The sequence below is a fragment of the Garra rufa genome, chromosome 23 (genome assembly GCF_049309525.1).
Source record: "Garra rufa chromosome 23, GarRuf1.0, whole genome shotgun sequence".
NCBI classification, from domain to species: Eukaryota; Metazoa; Chordata; class Actinopteri; order Cypriniformes; family Cyprinidae; genus Garra; species Garra rufa.
Genome location: NC_133383.1, coordinates 23,287,058 through 23,308,085, shown reverse-complemented (window position 1 = coordinate 23,308,085; position 21,028 = coordinate 23,287,058). Strand labels below are relative to the sequence as shown.

At 41.5% G+C, this 21,028-nt stretch overlaps 1 protein-coding gene across 1 annotated transcript; it reads left to right on the top strand.

Annotated features, from left to right (window-relative positions):
• Positions 1 to 957: 957 nt before the first annotated feature.
• Positions 958 to 10,371, top strand: LOC141299151 (uncharacterized). The gene is made up of 4 exons (XM_073829443.1): positions 958 to 1,365; positions 4,926 to 7,790; positions 8,070 to 8,144; positions 9,219 to 10,371. The coding sequence occupies exons 2-4, from the start codon at positions 4,990 to 4,992 to the stop codon at positions 9,913 to 9,915; spliced, it is 3,573 nt and encodes a 1,190-aa protein (XP_073685544.1). The 5' UTR covers positions 958 to 1,365; positions 4,926 to 4,989; the 3' UTR covers positions 9,916 to 10,371.
• The last annotated feature ends 10,657 nt before the right edge of the window (positions 10,372 to 21,028 follow it).

The window sequence follows — 21,028 nt, the reverse complement described above, 5'->3', positions numbered from 1 at the left end:
GTGCTAATATTACCTCAAAATGTGTTTATTTAAATATTCTAGATTTTATCATTTTGAAAAAAATAAATAAATAAATAATAGATATATTCCTGGGATTTTAGTGAATTACTGTACATTGCAGTGCATGATCTGCAGAATCTCTTATCATATGTTTGTTGAAGGCTGACATCTAGTGTTGCGCTTTGGAAATGTAGTAAAAACGTTGTTAAACATATACAAATACAGCTATTGACAATAATTTTCAATAAATCTGTACATAGAATATAGTAGTAGTAGTAGAATATATATATATATATATATATATATATATATATATATACACACACACACACACACACACACACACACACACAATTCCCCTTTTTATGCTTACTTTTTTAATACTGAGAATTAATTGATTTTGTGACTAGTTTACACTGCATGTATGCATGTATCTTACATATAAGATAAATGCATATTAGCCCCGCAATTATTCCCACAATAACATACAATATTTATTTAATCTTTTCACCCATTCCATTTCTAACAGCAATTATATAGCAAATAACATACAGTAATTCATATATTATTACACACTGGACAGGCTTTACATCTGAACAATCCCATAATAATATACAGTTTAACATTTATTTTATTTTATTTTATTTATTTTCTTTGCATTTCATTGGCTCAAACAGTTGTAAAATAATGATACATAACATCTAACTTGCATTTTATTTTACAGTGGAAAAGCTTTATATTAAAAGCTGGACATCCCTTTATTACGTGCATCAATCTGTTTTTCCATAATGTTGGTAATTTTTACACAACCCCTTGGCATGCAGAACCACTCTCTCTCTATCTCTCCCTTTCTATCTCTCTTCTCTCCCCACCCTGCCTAATTTCAGCTGAATTTAGGATGCCTTTGACCCAGCACTGGATATGCATATGTGAAACAGGGTGAGACAGAGAGCTAGGGTGAGGGACAGACAGGAAGAGTGACTCAGAGAGAGAAAGAAAGAGAGAAAGAGAGAGTGCGCAAGGCTGAGGACACTGATCAATGCATCTTTGTGCTTGCTGCCTCAGCAAGTGAAGGTGAGAGCAAATCAAAACAAATGAAAAGCAGACGCCTCTGGAGAGAAGCAAACAGCCTCCAATCAGCCTCTGAGGGAGGATGATTACTGTCTGCGGAGAGCTAGAGGAGTGACTGTCAAGGCAGGTGCTGTTTCAACACAAGCTCATGTGCGGATTTGAGTCATCTTAGAGTCTCCTCACTGCACCCACTTACTGGACAACAAGACCTTTTGTGGATACTGAATACCTATAGAACAATACCTGCAACATGGCAGGAAGCTTCGAGGTTTGAGTCTCAGGATGTAGCTGAAGGTAGGTGCTTGCTTATGTACAAAATAAAAGTCTATTGTTTTGTGCTGTGGTCCGTAACTCATTTCTGCACGATGTAACTCATTCAAATCGGTCAGTCGCTGTGCCAGAGCCGTGGCCTAGTGGTTAGCGCATGAACTGTGGCGCTCATGTAAACGATGCAGGTTTGAATACAGCTCGCAACATTTCCTGATCCCATTCCTCCACTTTTCTCGCTGTCTTTTTGTGTTTATCTGCAATACAAGGCTGCATGATTGTTGTGATATCTGAAGGAAAGACTGTGAGTCTTGTGCTTCATAGACTACAATCTTTCCTAGACTGACTTCAGGCTGTTGTCATGTGTGGTGCCACAGCCTGGTGCCACCCAGAGGGGTCAGCTTGACATCCACAACAGAACATCAAGAAAGAGAGATGCTAGGGGGAATGAACAACAAGATGATCTGAAATGTTTGCACATTCAAGGCTGGGGGCTGAGGGAATGTGTATGTGTTCGCTGGAAATGTGATGGCGAAACAGTAAGTGATGATTGGAAAGTGACTCACAGTCATGGTATAGTTGCAATGTTTATTGTGAATCTCAAAGTTCCACGATTCTTCTGTTTATTCATGGCATGATGTTACATTTTAAAAACACATACATAAATGTTTGCTCTTCTATCATGGAGTGGGACTTTCTGTTGACTAATGAAATTGTCATCCCATAAAACTCTCACAAATCCTTATTTTTATTCATTTTTGAACTACTGTCCACATACTGAATAAAGGTAGTATAGTGAAAAAAGTGACAGAAAATCACTTACTATATAATTAAAACAAACAAACAAATAAAAAATAATGGCAAACTAATATTCAACAATTCTCCAATAATAATAATAATAATATAGATAGATCAAGATGTTTTTTTTTCTATCTATCGATCGATCTAGCTATCTAGCTATCTATCTACACTCTATCTACACTGAGAAAAAAAAATTGATCCCCTGCTGATTTTGCATTTTAATGAGTGAAATAAGTATTTGACCCCTTTGCAAAACATGATTTAGTACTTGGTGGAAAAAACCCTTGTTGGCAATCACAGAGGTCAGATGTTTCTTGTAGTTGGCCACCAAGTTTGCACACATCTCAGGAGGGATTTTGTCCCACTCCTCTTTGCAGATCCTCTCCAAGTCATTAAGGTTTCGAGGCTGAAATTTGGCAACTCAAACCTTTAGATCCCTCCACAGATTTTTCTATAGAATTAAGGTCTGGAGACTGGCTAGGCCACTCCAGGACCTTATTGTGCTTCTTCTTGAGCCACTCCTTTGTTGCCTTGGCCATGTGTTTTGGGTCATTGCCATGCTGGAATACCCATCCATGACCCATGCCCTGGCCCTGTCAGTAAATGGCCCCATCCGTCGTCCCTGATGCAGTGCAGTTGTCCTTTCCCATTAGCAGAAAAACACCCCCAAAGCATAATGTTTCCACCTCCATGTTTGACGGTGGCTCCAAACACGGCGAGTTGAGTTGATGCCAAAGAGCTTGATTTTGGTCTTACCTGACCACAACACTTTCACCCAGTTATCCTCTGAACCATTAGATGTTTATTGGCAAACAAAAGATGGGCATATACATGTGCTTTCTTGGGCAGGGGGACCTTGCAGGCGCTGCAGGATTTCAATCCTATATGGCGTAGTGTGTTACCAATTGTTTTCTTGGTGACTATGGTCCCAGCTGCCTTGAGATCATTGACAAGGTCCTCCAGTGTAGTTCTGGGCTGATTCCACACCATTCTCATGATCATTAAAACTCCATGAGGTGAGATCGTGCATGGAGCCCCAGACCGAGGGAGATTGACAGTTATTTTGCGGGAGCTAGAAATCTTGCTGATTGATAGGGGATCAAATACTTATTTCACTCATTAAAATGCAAATCAATTTCTAACTTTTTTTAAATGCGTTTTTCTGGATTTTTGAAATGGATTTTTTTTTTTTGTTATTATCTCTCACTGTTAAAAGAAACCTACCATTAAAATTATAGATTGATCATTTCTTTGTCAGTGGGAAACGGTACAAAATCAGCAGGTGATCATTTTTTTTCCCCTCACTGTAGATAGATAGATAGATAGATAGATAGATAGATAGATAGATAGATAGATAGATAGATAGATAGATAGATAGATAGATAGATAGATAGATAGATAGATAGATAGATAGATGATAGATAGATTTTTCTGTGTTTTTGCTGTACATTTCTATTAATACATTATTTAATATGTCATGTAGCATATTTCTGCCTAAGCAGTTTCCCGCAATATAGATGATATTGTATTGTACTATTCTTTTGAGGACATTTAGTCCCTTAAATGTAGGCAAAATGTTATGCACGCACACATTTTCGAAACATCCACTTATTAGAGTGGTTCATTAGAAAATTTACTGTCAGTCGCTGATTAACACCTTCTTTGTCAGGCAAATTATCAAGGTGCCCAAGGTGGGCTGAATGAGAGAGAGGGCAGCCGAGCCTGGCTGGCGGAGGGCCAGGTGTAGGAGCGGAAAGGAGAGAAAGTCAGGTCAGAGCAGAACAAAACGTTTGTCAGTGTGTGAAATATTTAATTAGTCACACACACGCACACACACACACACACACACACACACACACTCATGTTGACACAGTTTAACTCAGAGCAAACTGACTGCAGTTTCTCTGTATTCCTGGAAACTGTTCGTATTCATTTTTTGCATAGATAGATCAGAGGTAATGGAATCTGAATATGTTACAGCACACTTGTACTCTCTCTCTCTCTCTCGCTCTGTTTGATATCACTCTGTTCTTTTGATTTCACTTTGTTCTCTCTCTTTTTGCTTACTCTTCCCAAATTGGATTCATCTAGTTTAGGCAGGAAGGTCTTTTGTGCATTCTATTATCAGGCCTTGTGCTCTGAAACATAAATGTCGTTTCTGAAGCATTGCATGAGTTTTTCTTCACACGTCTCATAATAGATTGCACCCCAATTTAGCATTTTCATCCAGTGTTTTGATATAATGTATTTCAAAAGTAACTGCAGGCGGTCACAGATGGTTGACACTTTGCAGTTTTTGTATGTGGGTCATTGTCAGAAAACAGCCATTTTTACTACATGAATGTGTGTCCCCATGACTGACTAATGCTATCATTTACAGAATACTGAACTAAGTCACATTAGGCGATTGAATTGACTCTGATAAGTGCATAATGAGAATGAAATTGTAGTTGTTAAAAAAAAAAAAAAGCGTAAAGATTAAATATAGATTTAAAAAATGTTTCTGACTAAACTAAGTTAAATTCAAATATCTTGTTTGTACCATGTAAAATATTAAAATACTTTTTTTCTTTATTCCTCATCATAATGTAAACAAAGATGTGTCTCTTATAGTCTTAAAATCATGTTTTTTTTTTCAGATTTTTAATCAAAAACTGCAGCGTTTTCTGAGCATGACTCATGTATCAGGGTATTTGTAGCCTAGAAAACATTCATTACTATTCACCTTTTGTCTGCCTTTTTCAGTCTATTTACTTCCAAGAGTTCTCCTTCTCTTTCCACCCCAGGTGCTCCATAGTGGTCAAATGCATTGATTTCTACTCAAGTCTGCCTGGACCAGTTATACTTGAGATGGGCAGACGGGCAGCTGATCACACCACTCCAGTGCCAGTTCTTGGAGAGCCCGCACTTGTGGGGACACGTGTCTGGAGGACCGTGGCCAATGGGACCAGTAGTATGGCGGCCCTCACACTGTCCCATCACTGTAACGTCGGTGTGCAGACCTCACCTGCAATGAGAAACAACAACGTACAGCTCAACGGCAAACATGTGGACGCTTGTAGGAAACAATCAGAAAACAGAGTGATCATGCCACCTAACGGCCACATTCCAAACGAGGCTGGTAAAACGGAGGACAACAGTAAAGAAAAAACTAAAAGTATCATTATAAAACGAAAAAGTCTTGAGAGTAAAATGAAAAAGGGTGTGACCTTTGAGGGACTGGAGAAGGATATTTGTCAGAACATCAGGGAAGAAGTCCAGTGCCATAGCTGTCCTATCAGAGCCAGTCCTCCGTTGAGAGGTGTGGCTAACAGCAGGTTAAAGAGAAGGAATTGTCACTTCACCAATGGGAGCGTGGTTGACTCTGAGGTAATGGGCGGGATCAGCAGTGACATCAGCGAAGGGGAGGAGTCTTCCACGGGACATAAAAAAACGGTACCTCCGTGCTCACCTCCTCACAGACCTCCTGTGACCATCTGCAGCACTTGTGGAGGAAGGCAGAATCCAGCACCTCCTGGACTCTACAGCCAAATTAGGATGGTTACGCCGCCAAATTCCGCAGGTTCTCTGGGACTACTGTCGAGACACTCATCCCCTCTTTACCCTGGGAAGGACGTGCAGGAATACATGCAGATAGAAAGGCACACCGACCGCAGTGCTACACAGTCAGACCAGCACCTCATGAGCCCTAACCTTCATTCTTATCTCAACATGAATATAAACAAGGAATGGCCATTATCTCTGCTGCCTGCTCAGCAGAGTGAGGCATCAAACCTCACTAATCATCACGCAGTCAAGAGGGAATCTAGTGCTGACACACACATTAATCATACCAGTCGCTCATCGGCTCTAAATACACACACGCTCACTGTTACCGTGAAAGAGGATAGAGCTACGACAAAGGTCGTAAATACTCACTTGAACACTCACAAACCTCACAACTCTTGTCCCTGCAGACCTCCTGTGACTATCAACCCTCCCCAAACACACAAAAACAGCCCAACGGAGAAGCTAAAAGCCACCCAGGTGACGAATACCAGAATACCACACACAAACACCCACTTCAGATCATCTCACCAGCCAAACCCAAATGAGAAACAACCAACTCAAGGAAACCAAGTCACACCCACACACTCAGAATCTCCCCAGCCACAAAATAAAACACACATCAAACCTTTGAAAACTACTTTGAAACAACAAATGTTCCCCCAAACTAGCACACCGCAGAACTCCAAACCTCAAAACGGTGAAATGCTTTCAAAATGCTCACGGTTAAATCAGACAAGCACACTTTCGAAATCCCCTGCCTGTTTTCATTTACATTCAAACGTTAAACGCCAAACTATAGTGCAGAATTGTGTGAATGAAGGTGTCATATCCTCCACTGCTTCAAACATTCACAGACAGGTTCAATTCCCTAATGGATTAGAGTCCAAGTTTGACACGCACACTAAACCATCAATGTGCTCACACACAAATTTCGGCATTAAACCTCAAAGCGGGACGCAAATCTGTGCTGACACAGAGTCACAGTCCTCACCCTGTGATTCACGTTCGCATTTTGCACTGGTGACACACACACATAAACTCTCAGGGCCTCACGGTGAACCACGTCACACATCGATACACACCGGCACTCCTTCGACCACCGACATGCACAAGGAAGCTTCCCACACATCCACACAGCGAACAAACACCAGTGGAACATCACTGCAGGGTATATCCACACATAAAGATGCACTGTCACATCCTTATCACGAGTCAAAAAGCCAAAATGACACTCGCTTGTTTTCCCATGCCCCAAATATGTCAACCCATCACAAAGCAACACTTACAACGCAAACAATCAACCATCAGAACCTCTCAAATGCATTTACCGCCACTCAGACTGAAGTGGAGGTGCATTCGTACACCAAAGAACGTTCTCAAACGAGCCCCGGGGTCAAAGCATCCTCGCGCGCTTTGTGTGTTCATTCGAAAACGCAACATAGACAGACAGAGCCTATGGTTCTTAGACGCTCTGTCCTGAATAAGCTTAATAATGACACTCTTGAGTCCTCATTACTAGCCATCGCTTCCGCTAGGGCTTTTCCTCAAGCTAAAACACACAACAGGACTGAATTAAAAACTTTGAGTAATACAGAATCAAAGAAGCAAGCTTATATTAACACAGCAGAATCAGAAGGTCAAATGACCAATGGCTCGCAACACTCGCTTCAACCTCCAAACAAACCACCTCCCGCTTGTCGACCTCCTAAACCTTCTTCTGCACCTCCACAAGCACCAGCTTTCAAATTCAGTGAAAACAGAGGCCTGAATGTGGCCTCCAATCAAAACCCAGTTCTGGCACCTTCAAACACTTTGCTTACGCAGCACTCAAAGAAAGATGGGAGTTTCCAGAACTCAAAGACACAGATGGAATCTCATTCTGAAGTGGCTGGGTCCATCCCAAATGAACACTGTTCCGTAAGGCATGACCATCCAGATTCTGCAGTCCGGTTGCTGCCTGCATCACCTCAGTGTGGTAGTCCGCGAGACCCTAAGCGTAAATTAGAGAACGTAGAGGCGAGTCTGCAGTCAAACAAGGAAAGAATCACAACTCTGCTCAACGTCATCCAGGACTTGGAGATGAGCCATGCAATCAGCAAAGGGTGAGAGACGGAGTTATTTCAAGATTAACAGATAATAGACAAGTGTGACTGGCGAGCTGGATGTGTTAAAGGTAATTGTGAGAAATTTTTCAGAGCCGAGGTGGAGGAAAAAAGAATAGTTGTAGTTTAATTTGATGTACATTTGGTTTTCTCTCCAAGGGTAGGTCAATAAGGACTATAAATGAGCTCTAACTGCATTTATGGATGTGAATGTGAGGCCAAGGACATACTAAAACAATTATTTCTAAAATCTTTTTTTCTTGCCTGCTATTTATGTAGTCGGCGATGTTTTCGGACGGGCCAAGACCTCAGTGACTGTTCCACCTGTCAGAAGACTGCATGTGCTGTCTACAGGTGAGAGCACCCAGTGAGACTACCAACCATTTCAAGGGAGTAGTTCTCCCAAAACTGACAATTATGTTATAATTTAGTCAACCTCATGTTGCCCCCAACCTGTAAGGCTTCTTTCTTTTGTGGAGAGCAAAAGAAGATATTTTAAAAATGTCTAAGTGTTTCTTGTCCATAAAAGTGAATGGGGTTCACTAATCATTAATCTTTTGTGTCCCTAAGAACGAAAGTCATACAGGTTTAAAACAACATAAGGATAAATAAATTATGAGATTATCAGTTTTGGGAAAACAATCCTTTAAGCATGAACTTTAATACTTTATTGCATCTTCCAATTCAATACAATTACATTCACAATTCTTACATTTCTATTGACATTTTTTTTCTGCAGTGTTTAGTTATTTTCTCGCACCACCCATAGGTTAATATATATATTTTTAATTTAGCATTTATTAATTAAATAAAAATATTGGCTTTGTTTTATGTGCATACTATGTACTTATTATAACAGTAACAGGGTAATAACTAGGTAATAACTAGGTACTAACCCTGAACCTACCCCCTAAACCTAATTTAACCCATTTAGTTAGCTTGTAATATGTAGTATTATCTTTGGTAAGTATAATGTAAGTACACACTGTAAAGTAAAGTGTAGCCAAAAGATTTTTATATTTATATTTTGTTATTATTAATGTATTGATGGTGGCAGAAAATAATGGCAGAATATTAGTAAAAACAGATTTTATTTGTAATTACACACAAAAACATATATTTGTTCATAATGTGTGCAGTATGTGTGTGTACACTATCATTGATAAATTAATATGTAATATGTAAATTAATATGTAAATATGAAGCAGCACAACTGTTTTAAACATTGATAATAATAGGAAATGTTACTTGAGCAGCAAATCAGAATATTAGAAGAGTAATGATGTTGTAGTATAAATGTATGCAATTCCAAGGGGAAAAAAAACAGCTATGAAGCATGAACAGTCATAAATATCATGCTCTCTTTTCTGTTTCCTCTACATTTTTTCTAACTTCTTTTCTACTTTTCTTCTTCACTCTTTGGACTAGTGTGGAGTATGACTTCCGTCAACAGGAGAGAAGATTCAAGGAACTCTTCCAGAGTCTGTGCCCATCATCCCCAATGAGGACAGAAGGATATGAAGGATCTCTTTCTTTACTCACCTTACTCTTTCAGAATCACAAATTACACCAGCTAAATGCAAACATTATGACCCAAAATCAATCTAAGAGTCAAACTCAAAGTCAGCCACAGATTATTTCTCAGATTCAGTGCCAGATTCGGGCTCAGTCTCAGACTCACATTCAAACTCAAACTCAAACTCAGCCACAGCCACAGATTGTGTCTCGGATTCAGCATCAGATTCAATCTCAGTCGCAGGTTCCATTTCAGCCACAGATTCAATCTCAATCGCAGGTTCCATTTCAGCGACAGATTCAATCTCAATCGCAGGTTCCATTTCAGCCACAGATTCAATCTCAGTCACATATTTCGTTTCAGTCTCAGATTCAATCTCAGTCGCAGATTCCATTTCAACCACAGATTCAATCTCAAAATCAGATTATATCTCAGATTCAGTCCCAGACTGAGATTATCCCTCCAATTTTGCCTCAGATTCAGATTATGTCTCAGATTCAGTCTCAGGCTCACCCCCAGAATCAGTGCTTGTTCAAGGCTAAAATCAAAAGGAAGAAATTATGCAGGAAGCTGTTCAGCTGGCTGCCACACAAAGTCCAAAGGAAATGACTACATAATGCCAAGTATCTGATTTTCATGCATGACTCTCAACCCTCTGGTATGCGGAGTCACAATTCCTTTTTCTCCTAATGCAGTCTGAAGTCTGACATATTTTGTGGAATGGAGCAATATTACATGGCATTCTGTGACTGAACTACCAAGGAGAATTTAAATTATGAAACTAGATTTCCTTGGAAAATGCAATTGTACAACATTTGCTTTAAAAATTCATTCTACTACTTCCCTACAGTTACAATGAACATGATGCTTGCCTTGACTAGTTATGAAGGGTTTTGCACTTAAAATGCTTTTTTAGGTCACGACATTATGAGTATACAGTCCATCGCCTCCTTTTTGATCTTCCAAATCGACAGCTATCATCTGTTAAAGCCAGAGGACTGTGATGGGACTGACATATGGAGCTTAAATGGCTGAATTTTAGCTAAATAAACAACAGATTCAAGATTATGCAACAAAGATGAGTGTTTTGCCTCTTTTCTTCTAAATCCAGCTTCTCTTTCTCACCATAACATACATAGGTGACTTTCAGATGGAATAGCACAGCATTAATTTACTGGATTTGAGAACACACAAACACACGAAGTAACGCCATCGACGGACAAAGGGGAGTGAGCAGACACAGACTTAAATACACAGAAGACAGGGCGTGGTTACAAACAAGATAACAAGGGGGAAATACAAATATGGGCATGACTGAACCAAAAGAATATGAACCAAAAAGGGGGAGTAAACGGAATAAACCAAGTATATTAGAACCACAGGGGGGAAAAACACTAGGAGAACAGAATGAGAATTATAAAATGAGAATTAATACGCTTATTTATTTATTTTTAATTGTAGAAGTTTATTGTTAATACAGTTTTTTTCTGGTCATATTTCTATCAAATATTTTTTTCCCCTTTTTTTTAACTGATTATAATTATAATGTTTTTGTTTTTTTTTCATTTTCCACGTTATGCATTTTTGTCATATTTCTTTGCACCTCTGTGGTATGTGAGCACGAGTTGAACTCGATATTCCAGAAAGAATATTTATTAGCAAAATAATGTGGAAACATATTCAAAAGCTATACTTTTTTTTTTCAATTATTTTATCATATAAAGACAGAGATAATTTATGGCTCTTAGTGTTTGATTTTTAACTAAGGTATTCTGTAAATTTTTGTCAATTTCACTGGAATCTAAATGTGGTCGAAAATTAAATTATATCTAATGAGAATTACATATACAAACATTGTATATATTAATTAATAATGTATACCAACAAAACAATATGTGAAAACTCCTTTTTTTTGTGTTTTTCTTGGCATATTTTCATCAAATGTATATATATATATATATATATATATATATATATATATATATATATATATATATTAGTAGTAGTAGTAGTAGTAGTATACATGTTATGCATTTTTGTCATATTTCTTTGCAAAATTAATTTGAAACAAAAATTATGCATGGTCAAAAAACTGTATCACTCCAATCTTAAACTACAAATACTAACTGTCATAGAAGGAAAGGAAAATAATTATTAAACCCACATCTACAAAATTACAAAATTAAACCAAATATTTAAACATTTTATATATTAATATATATAAATATATTATAATATAGCAACAAAACAATATTATAGCATTACCATTATGTATTATTTCAAATATGCTTATTTATTTTACTTTTATACATTGTAAATGTAAATTGTTAATATAGTGTTTTGTTTTTTTATATTATTTTTCTTATTTTTTTCTCATGCTATGCATTTCTAAATTGTTATTGACTAAATCAAAACTTCAACTAACAATTTTGACTTTTCCAAGAACTGTTGCAGAGAAACTGTTGTTATCATACAGTGTTACAATTCAGATATACAGTATATCCAATTGACTGTCCTGATACACAATAAGGACAGACAGGCGGTTGCCTAAAACCAACGAGCTCCCCTCCTAGCATTCCCAAAGGAAAGTGGACACATACTTCAGGTCTCCAAAGCCCTAAACAATCTGTGGCCTAACAGGCTATCCTAAAAGGGTTTAAGAGTCAAACAATGACATGTAGCAAGAGCGTGGCGAAGCATGAAGAACCTATGATGAATTAAAAGTTTGGCGCCCGACACACTTGAAGCTTTATATGTAGAAGCACACTCTTAAACACAAATCCACTCCAGAGCTATTCATGCCCTGGTAGCTTCCTTTGATTAATAAGCTGTTGCCAGGGGCAATGCACTATTTTGAACTAGATTCTGCTTCAACTTAGTATCCCCAAAAACGGAATCTCTGCAGTGCGTGTAATGTGACTGGAGCCCAAAATGTCAGCATCTCTTTACAGCTGCACTCGAGGGGTTGGGTCCTCTCTCCATGCCAAAGAGCAAGTGGACCTCACAGCCAGCCCTCATGCTAGAGAGCAAGCGAGTTCACTACCTTTAGCCATTGTAATACACTCCTACAGGCCAGTGGCTCTGGAACAAAACAAACCAGAAAGGGCAGCATTACTAAGCAAGTCTAAAATAAGTGCATGCGTGTTTGTCAGCAACATGAGGTCACTTTCATGATGTTTTATGCTAGTGGTGAAATCAGATCTTCAATTTGCATGTATAATGTATAGTTTAGATTTTAAAAAATGAATAATTTATTGTCAACTTTCAGGCTGTGTTGTGTTTAAAGGCCATGGAGCTGAGTACTAATGTTTGCTAATGTTTATTACGCAAACCCTGACATATTTGTTTAAGTGACAGTAAATAGCATCAGGCTTCCAGTTTAGAGATAATTCTTCAGGAAGAATATTACACACAATATTACTGGATTGTCTATTGCCATCTGTGGTTAAAACATACAATTACAAGTCATGAGTAGAGAAGCAAGTTAGGGCTCTTGTTCTTGGGTATCCATGTGTTCATATCAAACAGATCTTCCCAGCTATACCAAGGTCACCAAGGTAAGAAGAAAATCCTACAAGACACATATCCAAAGTAAGTGGCATATCTGTCGCAATAATAGCTGGACTTTCTTTTCTTTGTTTGAAGATGTGACATAAACATGTCAGAACAAATGGCAAAAGCCTATTTTTTTATTTTTTTATCTACCAAATTGAACTCGACACTACTATAATCACTAGAGAAAAGCAAAAACGTGTTTAAGTAGTTTGTTGTCAGTTTCTGATGAAAAATGTAAAAATCCTCCAAAGTGTACACTTGAAAACAATCCTTAAAAGCTCTTAATGGAAACAAATAATTCATTAGAGTCCTAGAGGAATGTTTCTTTGTTTATGAAGTCCTATGAAGTATAAAAGCCTGTTTCCACCACTGAATAAAAAAAAAAAAAAGCTTTTAATCTCACAATTCTGACTTTTTTCTCAGAACTGTGTGATATAAACTCACAATTCTGACTTTCTTCTCAGAATTGAGATATAAACTCACAATTATGAGAAATTAAGTCAGAATTGCAAGATAAAAATTCACATTTTTTTCAGAATTGCTTGATAAAAACTCAGAATTCCAAGATTTACACTCGCAGTTATAAAAATATGATAAACTCACAATTCTGACTTTTTTTCCTCAGAATTGCGAGTTTATATCTCAATTCTGAGAAGAAAGTCAGAATTGTGAGACTAAAAGCTTTTTTATTATTAATTATATCTTGCGGTTATGTTGGGTTTATAAATTGTGGGTTTATGTCTTGCAATTCTAATCGTGAGAACGCAACTGCTCTTTATAACTTTTGATTCTGACAACATATCAACATATTTTCCCCTCAGATTTGGACTCACAATTGTTTATATCTCACAATTCTGATTATGATTCTGTATTACGCAATTCTGAGGGACAAATCTGAACTGCTAGATGTAAAATTAGCAAATGCGAGAAAAAAAAGTCAGAATTTTTAAGACAAAGACTCACAATTACCTTAATTTTATTATTATTATTTAATTATTTTTCAATGGCGGAAACAGGCTTTTTGTCACAGACGCGGTCTCTGTGGCTCCCTCTGTCCCGCGCCAGCGGGAACCCTCACCCGAATATTGACTGCATTTCCCACAATCCCGTACCTGGGAACGCTCACTTCCTGTTCCGGGTCTTCCGGTTCACTTCCGTTCTGGCGGCCATTTCAGCGGCCCTCGCCAGCTCATTCTTTGCGAAGTTTTGCCGGTTATGTACCCAATCCTGAGCGTTTATTATCGGACTGTCTTACTGCTGCCAACTGGACTGTTATTGATGTGTGTGAACCTTATCTGCCTGCCATTTATCGACCTCTGCCTGCTTTACGGACTATTGCTTCTGATCGCCGCCAGCCTCGACCCCTTTGCATGGACTTTGTTTATTCTCACGGATTTGCCTTCACCACATCTGATTGCCAGTGTTGACCTAAGCCTGTTTGAACTGTCTGAGTTTAATAAACTGTTGCACATGGATCCTTTGCCTCACGATTCATCTACTGCCGCATCACAGAAAACTTCGCCAAACACGGATCCAGCGACAGCTTCCCAGATGGCATCGGAAATGTCCTCGCAAGCTTCGATGCTAGTGCGGCATCAGCAACAACTGGATCACTTGACCACCCTGACTGAACAACTGGTTCAAGCGATTCGAGGTATGCAAGCAGCGTCATCACCTGTTGTACCTCCGAGTGCTGCACCGATTAACCCCCCGATGCCACCCATGGATAACCCACATGTTACAGCCAGCCCTCGTCTCGCCTTCCCGGAGAAATTCGACGGTACAGCAGCTAAATGTAAGGGGTTTCTGCTTCAATGTACTCTCTTTGTCAATCAACAACCGAGTTTGTATGCTTCGGATGATAGCAAGATTGCCTTTGTGTGCTCACTCCTCACGGGCAGGGCGTTGGAGTGGGCCACGGCTGTTTGGGATCTGGGCCAATCTACTTACCCCACATTTGCTACATTCCTTCGAAGCTTCAAGGAGGTTTTCCAACCCACTCCGGAGAGTGGTGAGGCCGGGGAGCAAATAGTAGCATTACGTCAGGGCCGACGTACCGCAGCGGACTATGCACTTGATTTTCGCACACTAGCGGCTCAGAGTGGATGGAACGATGGTCCTCTTAAACTCCACTACCGCAAGGGACTGAATTCTGATTTGCAAGTGGAGTTAGCATGTCGGGACGAAGGAATGAGTTTGAACCAGTACATCGATCTATCCATTCGGATTGACAACGTTATGCGTGCACGCAGAACCTCCCGGCCCATTACCACTCAACTACCATTTCAACCAAGCACGTCTGCCAGTCCGGAACCCATGCAGCTGGGCACCACTCGGATCACACTGGAGGAACGGGAGCGACGGATGCGAAATCACCTTTGCCTCTATTGTGGACAGACAGGACACCTTCGATCCACATGTCCCACTCGACCACCACGTCCTCCTACCTCGGTGAGTTCACGCAGACTTTGTTTGAACAGATGTGTGATTCCTGTTGTACTCAGTTTCGGGGAAAGATCTATCAGTACCCACGCATTAATTGACTCCGGGGCTGCCGGTAACTTCATTGATACCAACTTTGTGAGGTCCAATCACTTACCCACTCTGTCTTGTGCCTCTCCTGTGTCAGTGGCCGCCCTCGACGGGAGACCACTAGGCTCCGGACGGATTGATCAAATCACCGAGGATCTCACTCTCCGCCTGGAACCCAGCCATCAGGAAGTAATCCGTTTCTTCGTCATCTCCTCACCCCAAGCACCACTCATCCTCGGTTTCCCGTGGCTGGACCGCCATGAACCCACTATCTCCTGGGCAGGAGGAATCATCACTCACTGGTCTTCCTATTGTCATCAACACTGCATTCCTCCAGGGCCTCAGAATCCACTCAAGCCTGTCATGGTCTCATCTAGCAGTACTATTCCCACAGTCTACCACGACCTTCTCGAGGCCTTCAGCACCGTCAGGGCCACCACACTACCACCTCACAGGCCGGGAGACTGCGCCATTGAGCTCCAACCTGGAGCAACTCCACCCCGCGGACGCATCTTTCCCCTATCACAACCAGAGACTGAGGCTATGGAGAAATACATTCAGGAGGAGCTTGCCAAAGGATTCATTCGACCCTCCACTTCTCCAGCTTCGGCAGGTTTCTTCTTCGTTAAGAAAAAGGAAGGTGGATTACGGCCTTGTATTGACTATCGTTCTCTCAATGACATTACTGTGAAGTATCGCTACCCCCTACCACTCGTCCCACCGGCTCTCGAACAACTTCGTTCAGCCAAATACTACACTAAGCTGGACCTACGCTCAGCGTACAACCTTATTCGTATCCGTGAGGGGGACGAATGGAAAACTGCCTTCTCTACCACCTCAGGTCACTATGAGTACCGGGTTATGCCCTTCGGCCTGGCGAACAGTCCCTCTTACTTCCAGGCATTCGTCAATGAGGTCTTCCGAGAGATGCTGAACCGATGGGTGATTGTATACATCGACGACATCCTCATCTTCTCCAACACCCTGCAGGAACACATACAGCACGTCAGGTCTGTTCTCCAACGTCTCATCCAACATCAGCTGTATGCTAAGGAGGAGAAATGTCAATTCCACCAGAGGAGCATCACTTTCCTGGGATATGTAATCAGTCCTGAGGGTGTCGCCATGGATGACAGGAAAGTGACTGCTGTCCGTGACTGGCCTCGCCCAAAGACTCTCAAGGAACTCCAGAGGTTCTTAGGATTCTCAAACTTCTACCGTCGCTTCATCCGAAACTTCAGTACGGTGGCAGCTCCACTTACTTCCATGATTAAGAAAGGGGAAACTCGTCTCACCTGGTTACCCGACGCTATACACGCTTTCCAGGACCTCCGTCAGCGGTTTACCACAGCACCCGTCCTTCGACATCCAGACCCCCAGCTACCCTTCCTCCTGGAGGTGGACGCCTCCAGCACTGGAGTAGGAGCAGTACTTTCCCAACGTCACAACCAACCTCCTAAGACATTCCCCTGCGCATTCTTTTCACACAAACTGAGTCCGGCTGAGAGAAACTACGATGTGGGCAATAGGGAACTTCTGGCCGTCAAATTAGCTCTGGAGGAGTGGCGTCACTGGCTGGAGGGAGCAAGACATCCGTTCACCATCTTAACGGATCACAAGAATCTGGAGTATCTTCGCACCGCCAAGGTACTCAACCATCGCCAGGCCCGATGGTCTCTATTCTTCACCAGGTTCCAGTTTGAAATCACTTACCGTCCTGGTTCACAAAACACAAAGGCCGACGCTCTCTCTCGTATCCACGAGCCCGAACACACCCTCCAACCACCAGAGTCCATCCTCCCGTCTTCCGTAATTGTGGCCCCTATTGCTTGGGACATCATGACAGAGATCAATGAAGCACACACTCAGGATCCACCTCCCGCTGCATGCCCTAGTCACCTCACCTATGTTCCTGCCCATCTTCAAGCACGAGTTCTCTCTGAGGTTCACGCTGCCCCAAGCTCTGGTCACCCTGGGATAGAGGCTACCATCCAGCTGCTCAAAAATCGGTTTTGGTGGTCTACTCTCCGCACCGATACTATAACCTTCATAAAGAACTGTGTCACTTGCAACACCTCCAAATCCTCACATCAGCTCCCTGCCGGCTTACTACAACCTCTACCCATCCCAAAGCGTCCTTGGTCTCACATTGCTATTGACTTCGTCACAGATTTGCCTCTCTCCCAGGGAAACACCACCATCCTCTCCGTGATTGACAGATTCTCCAAAGGTTGTCGCTTCATCGCTCTTCCCAAACTACCCACCGCCATGGAAACGGCTGAGATTCTATGCAACACCGTCTTCAGGTTCTACGGCTTGCCAGAGGACATTGTGTCGGATAGGGGTCCACAATTCTCATCTCGTCTCTGGTCCAGTTTCTTCCGCCTCCTGAGTGTTAACATCAGCCTCACGTCAGGTTATCATCCGGAATCCAACGGGCAAGTTGAACGCTTAAACCAGGAATTAACTCGCTTCCTTCGTTCATACTGTCAGAACCACCAGGAGGATTGGAGCCGATTCCTATTCTGGGCTGAGTACGCACAAAATTCCATAAGGAAACCAGCTACTAACATGACCCCTTTCCAGTGTGTACTGGGCTTTCAACCTCCTCTGTTCCCCTGGTCTGGGGAACCCTCGGATCTTCCAGCAGTCAACTCCTGGTTTCAGCAGAGCGAGGATACTTGGAATCAGGCCCACATCCATCTCCAAAGAGCAGTACGCCGTAACCAGGTCCAGGCAGATCGCCACCGCCGGCCCAATCCACCCTACGAACCCGGGCAATGGGTCTGGTTGTCTACAAGGAATCTACGCCTCCGTCTACCCTGCAAAAAATTAAGTCCCAGGTACGTGGGTCCATTCAAAATTCTCCGTCAAATCACCCCAGTGTCATTCAGACTTGAGTTACCCCCTGAATACCGTATCTCACCCACCTTTCATGTTTCTCTGTTAAAGCCCGCTGGCCGCCCAGAAGGGACGGAGGTCCTAGACGAGACCGCACCGCAGAGACCCGCTCCCCTGATCATCGATGGCGAGGAGGTCTACAGAGTCAATATCATCCTAGACTCCCGACGCCGAAACGGTCACCTACAGTACTTGGTCGACTGGGAGGACTATGGCCCCGAGGAGCGATCCTGGGTGCCCGCCGAGGACATCTTGGATCCTTCACTCACCGCAGAATTCCACTCCACCCACCCAGATCGGCCAGGACCCCGAGGTAGGGGTAGACCTCGGCGTCGGTTACCTCCTCGCGCCAGGAGGCACTCGCAGGGGAGGGGCTCTGTCACAGACGCGGTCTCTGTGGCTCCCTCTGTCCCGCGCCAGCGGGAACCCTCACCCGAATATTGACTGCATTTCCCACAATCCCGTACCTGGGAACGCTCACTTCCTGTTCCGGGTCTTCCGGTTCACTTCCGTTCTGGCGGCCATTTCAGCGGCCCTCGCCAGCTCATTCTTTGCGAAGTTTTGCCGGTTATGTACCCAATCCTGAGCGTTTATTATCGGACTGTCTTACTGCTGCCAACTGGACTGTTATTGATGTGTGTGAACCTTATCTGCCTGCCATTTATCGACCTCTGCCTGCTTTACGGACTATTGCTTCTGATCGCCGCCAGCCTCGACCCCTTTGCATGGACTTTGTTTATTCTCACGGATTTGCCTTCACCACATCTGATTGCCAGTGTTGACCTAAGCCTGTTTGAACTGTCTGAGTTTAATAAACTGTTGCACATGGATCCTTTGCCTCACGATTCATCTACTGCCGCATCACACTTTTATAAATAAGGGAGTTTATCTTGGCATCATAAAATTTGCTGAAAACATCATATGCAAATTTTTTAGTTTTTTTGTTGTTTTTGTTGTTGTTGTTGTTTTGCATTAAATTAGAATCTAAACTTAAGATCCATTATTTAAATTACGATTTAAAGTACAAAATTTCCTGCAGCACACATTCCTTTAAAATCACACAACATGAGTCAAAATTACCCAAGGGTACAGTGGACTAAACTCTATGTCCACACTTTCCAAATGGGTCAGATGATGTGTTCCTGTTTGTTGGTCGGTTAGTCAGAAGGTGTGCAGTGAAGTGCAGACACACAGGTAAACATGGATCCTTTCTCTCTCTCTAAATGTTGAGAAGAACAGTTTTTTTTTTTTTTTGGGAAAGTATCTTTCACATCTTTATTGCTGACCTCAAACTTTTGAAAGGTATGTGTATATATTTATATATTGTAAGGGTATATTGTACAGTACATGGAGGAGAAATATGAAGTCTCCCCTCTCTATGTTCAGTCCTATTGTAGTTTTCTCTTCTTTCTCTTCCTCTCGTCTTTGCTTTCTCTCTCTATTTCTCTCTGCTAATCTGAAAAGTAGAACAGCCCCTTCCTATCACTTCTCCTAAAAAAGAAAGCAGACGTGCCTCTGTAACTTAGATGGAGGAGGCTTGGAGACAATGTGTGACGGGCCACGTTCTCTCTGACCCCTCCCAGGGGAGCTTGTGTTTTAGTGGGGGTGGGACATGAGGGTGCACTAACTCCCTCCGTTCTTCTCCCGGTAGGGTTCTCCAGAGGGGGGGTGCAGATCGGAGCAGCATGTGTCTCTGGAGATATAAGGTCGGTGTTCTCTAGGATGTGAATATGATATGACAGATTACAATGAAGGTCCACAGTTTACACCCTTTCATCTACACGCACAGTTACTGACACGGTAAAAAAAATGGACACACACACAAATTGCAAACCGATAGTCATCTCAATGAAGGGGCTGACCTGAAATCAGTCAGCTCACTAATTTTGCTGCTCTAAATATCTTGAAAGAATCAAGGAAAGGTCCTGACAGGCAGAGGGGATGATGATAGCTTAGTGCTCACGGCTCCAAGCTGTTTCCGGAGAGGTTGTACTTTTGGTGTCAATGTGGCTAAGACGTAAGGATAAACCAACCGTTTGAGGAGCCAATGAAATCGCAGCCCTGCTGTATCACCATTTTGCCCCTGAACTAGACATTTAACCTCATGCTGCTTCAGGGGAATGTGTCAGACCGGCATAGGTCGCTTTGGATAAAACCATCTGTTTAGATTTTTAAGTGTTTTATGGTAACACGGTATGGTTACAAAATGAAGCTGTCGAATCCTTGATTCTATTCTTAGTCTGTGTTTGATTTTAATTCAGAGAGAATAAAATCAGTGATATCCATGATGCTAATTTTAGGGGATGTTGAACTGGCCTTTGAATGTCTGTTACAATAGATTTCAAATAAATGCTGTTCTTATAAATTTTCTATTCATCAAAGAATCCTGAATAAAAAGCATCAGCTGTTTTCAACATTGATAATAATAACAAAAGTTCTCGAGCAGCAAATCATATTAGAGCATATTAGAGTGATTTCTGAAGGATCATGTAACCCTGAAGACTGGAGTAATCATGCTGAAAATTCAGCTTTGCCATAACAGAAATCAATTACTTTTTTTTAAATATTTGCAAACACAAAACAGTTAAAACTGTAACAATATTTCTAAATATTATTGCTTTACTGTATTTATTTATTTTGTATTTATTATTATTTTTATTTTCCTATTTAAAGCAGTCCTGGTGACTTTTTTAAAAAAAATAATAAAAACGTTAAATATTGAATTTACTGTATT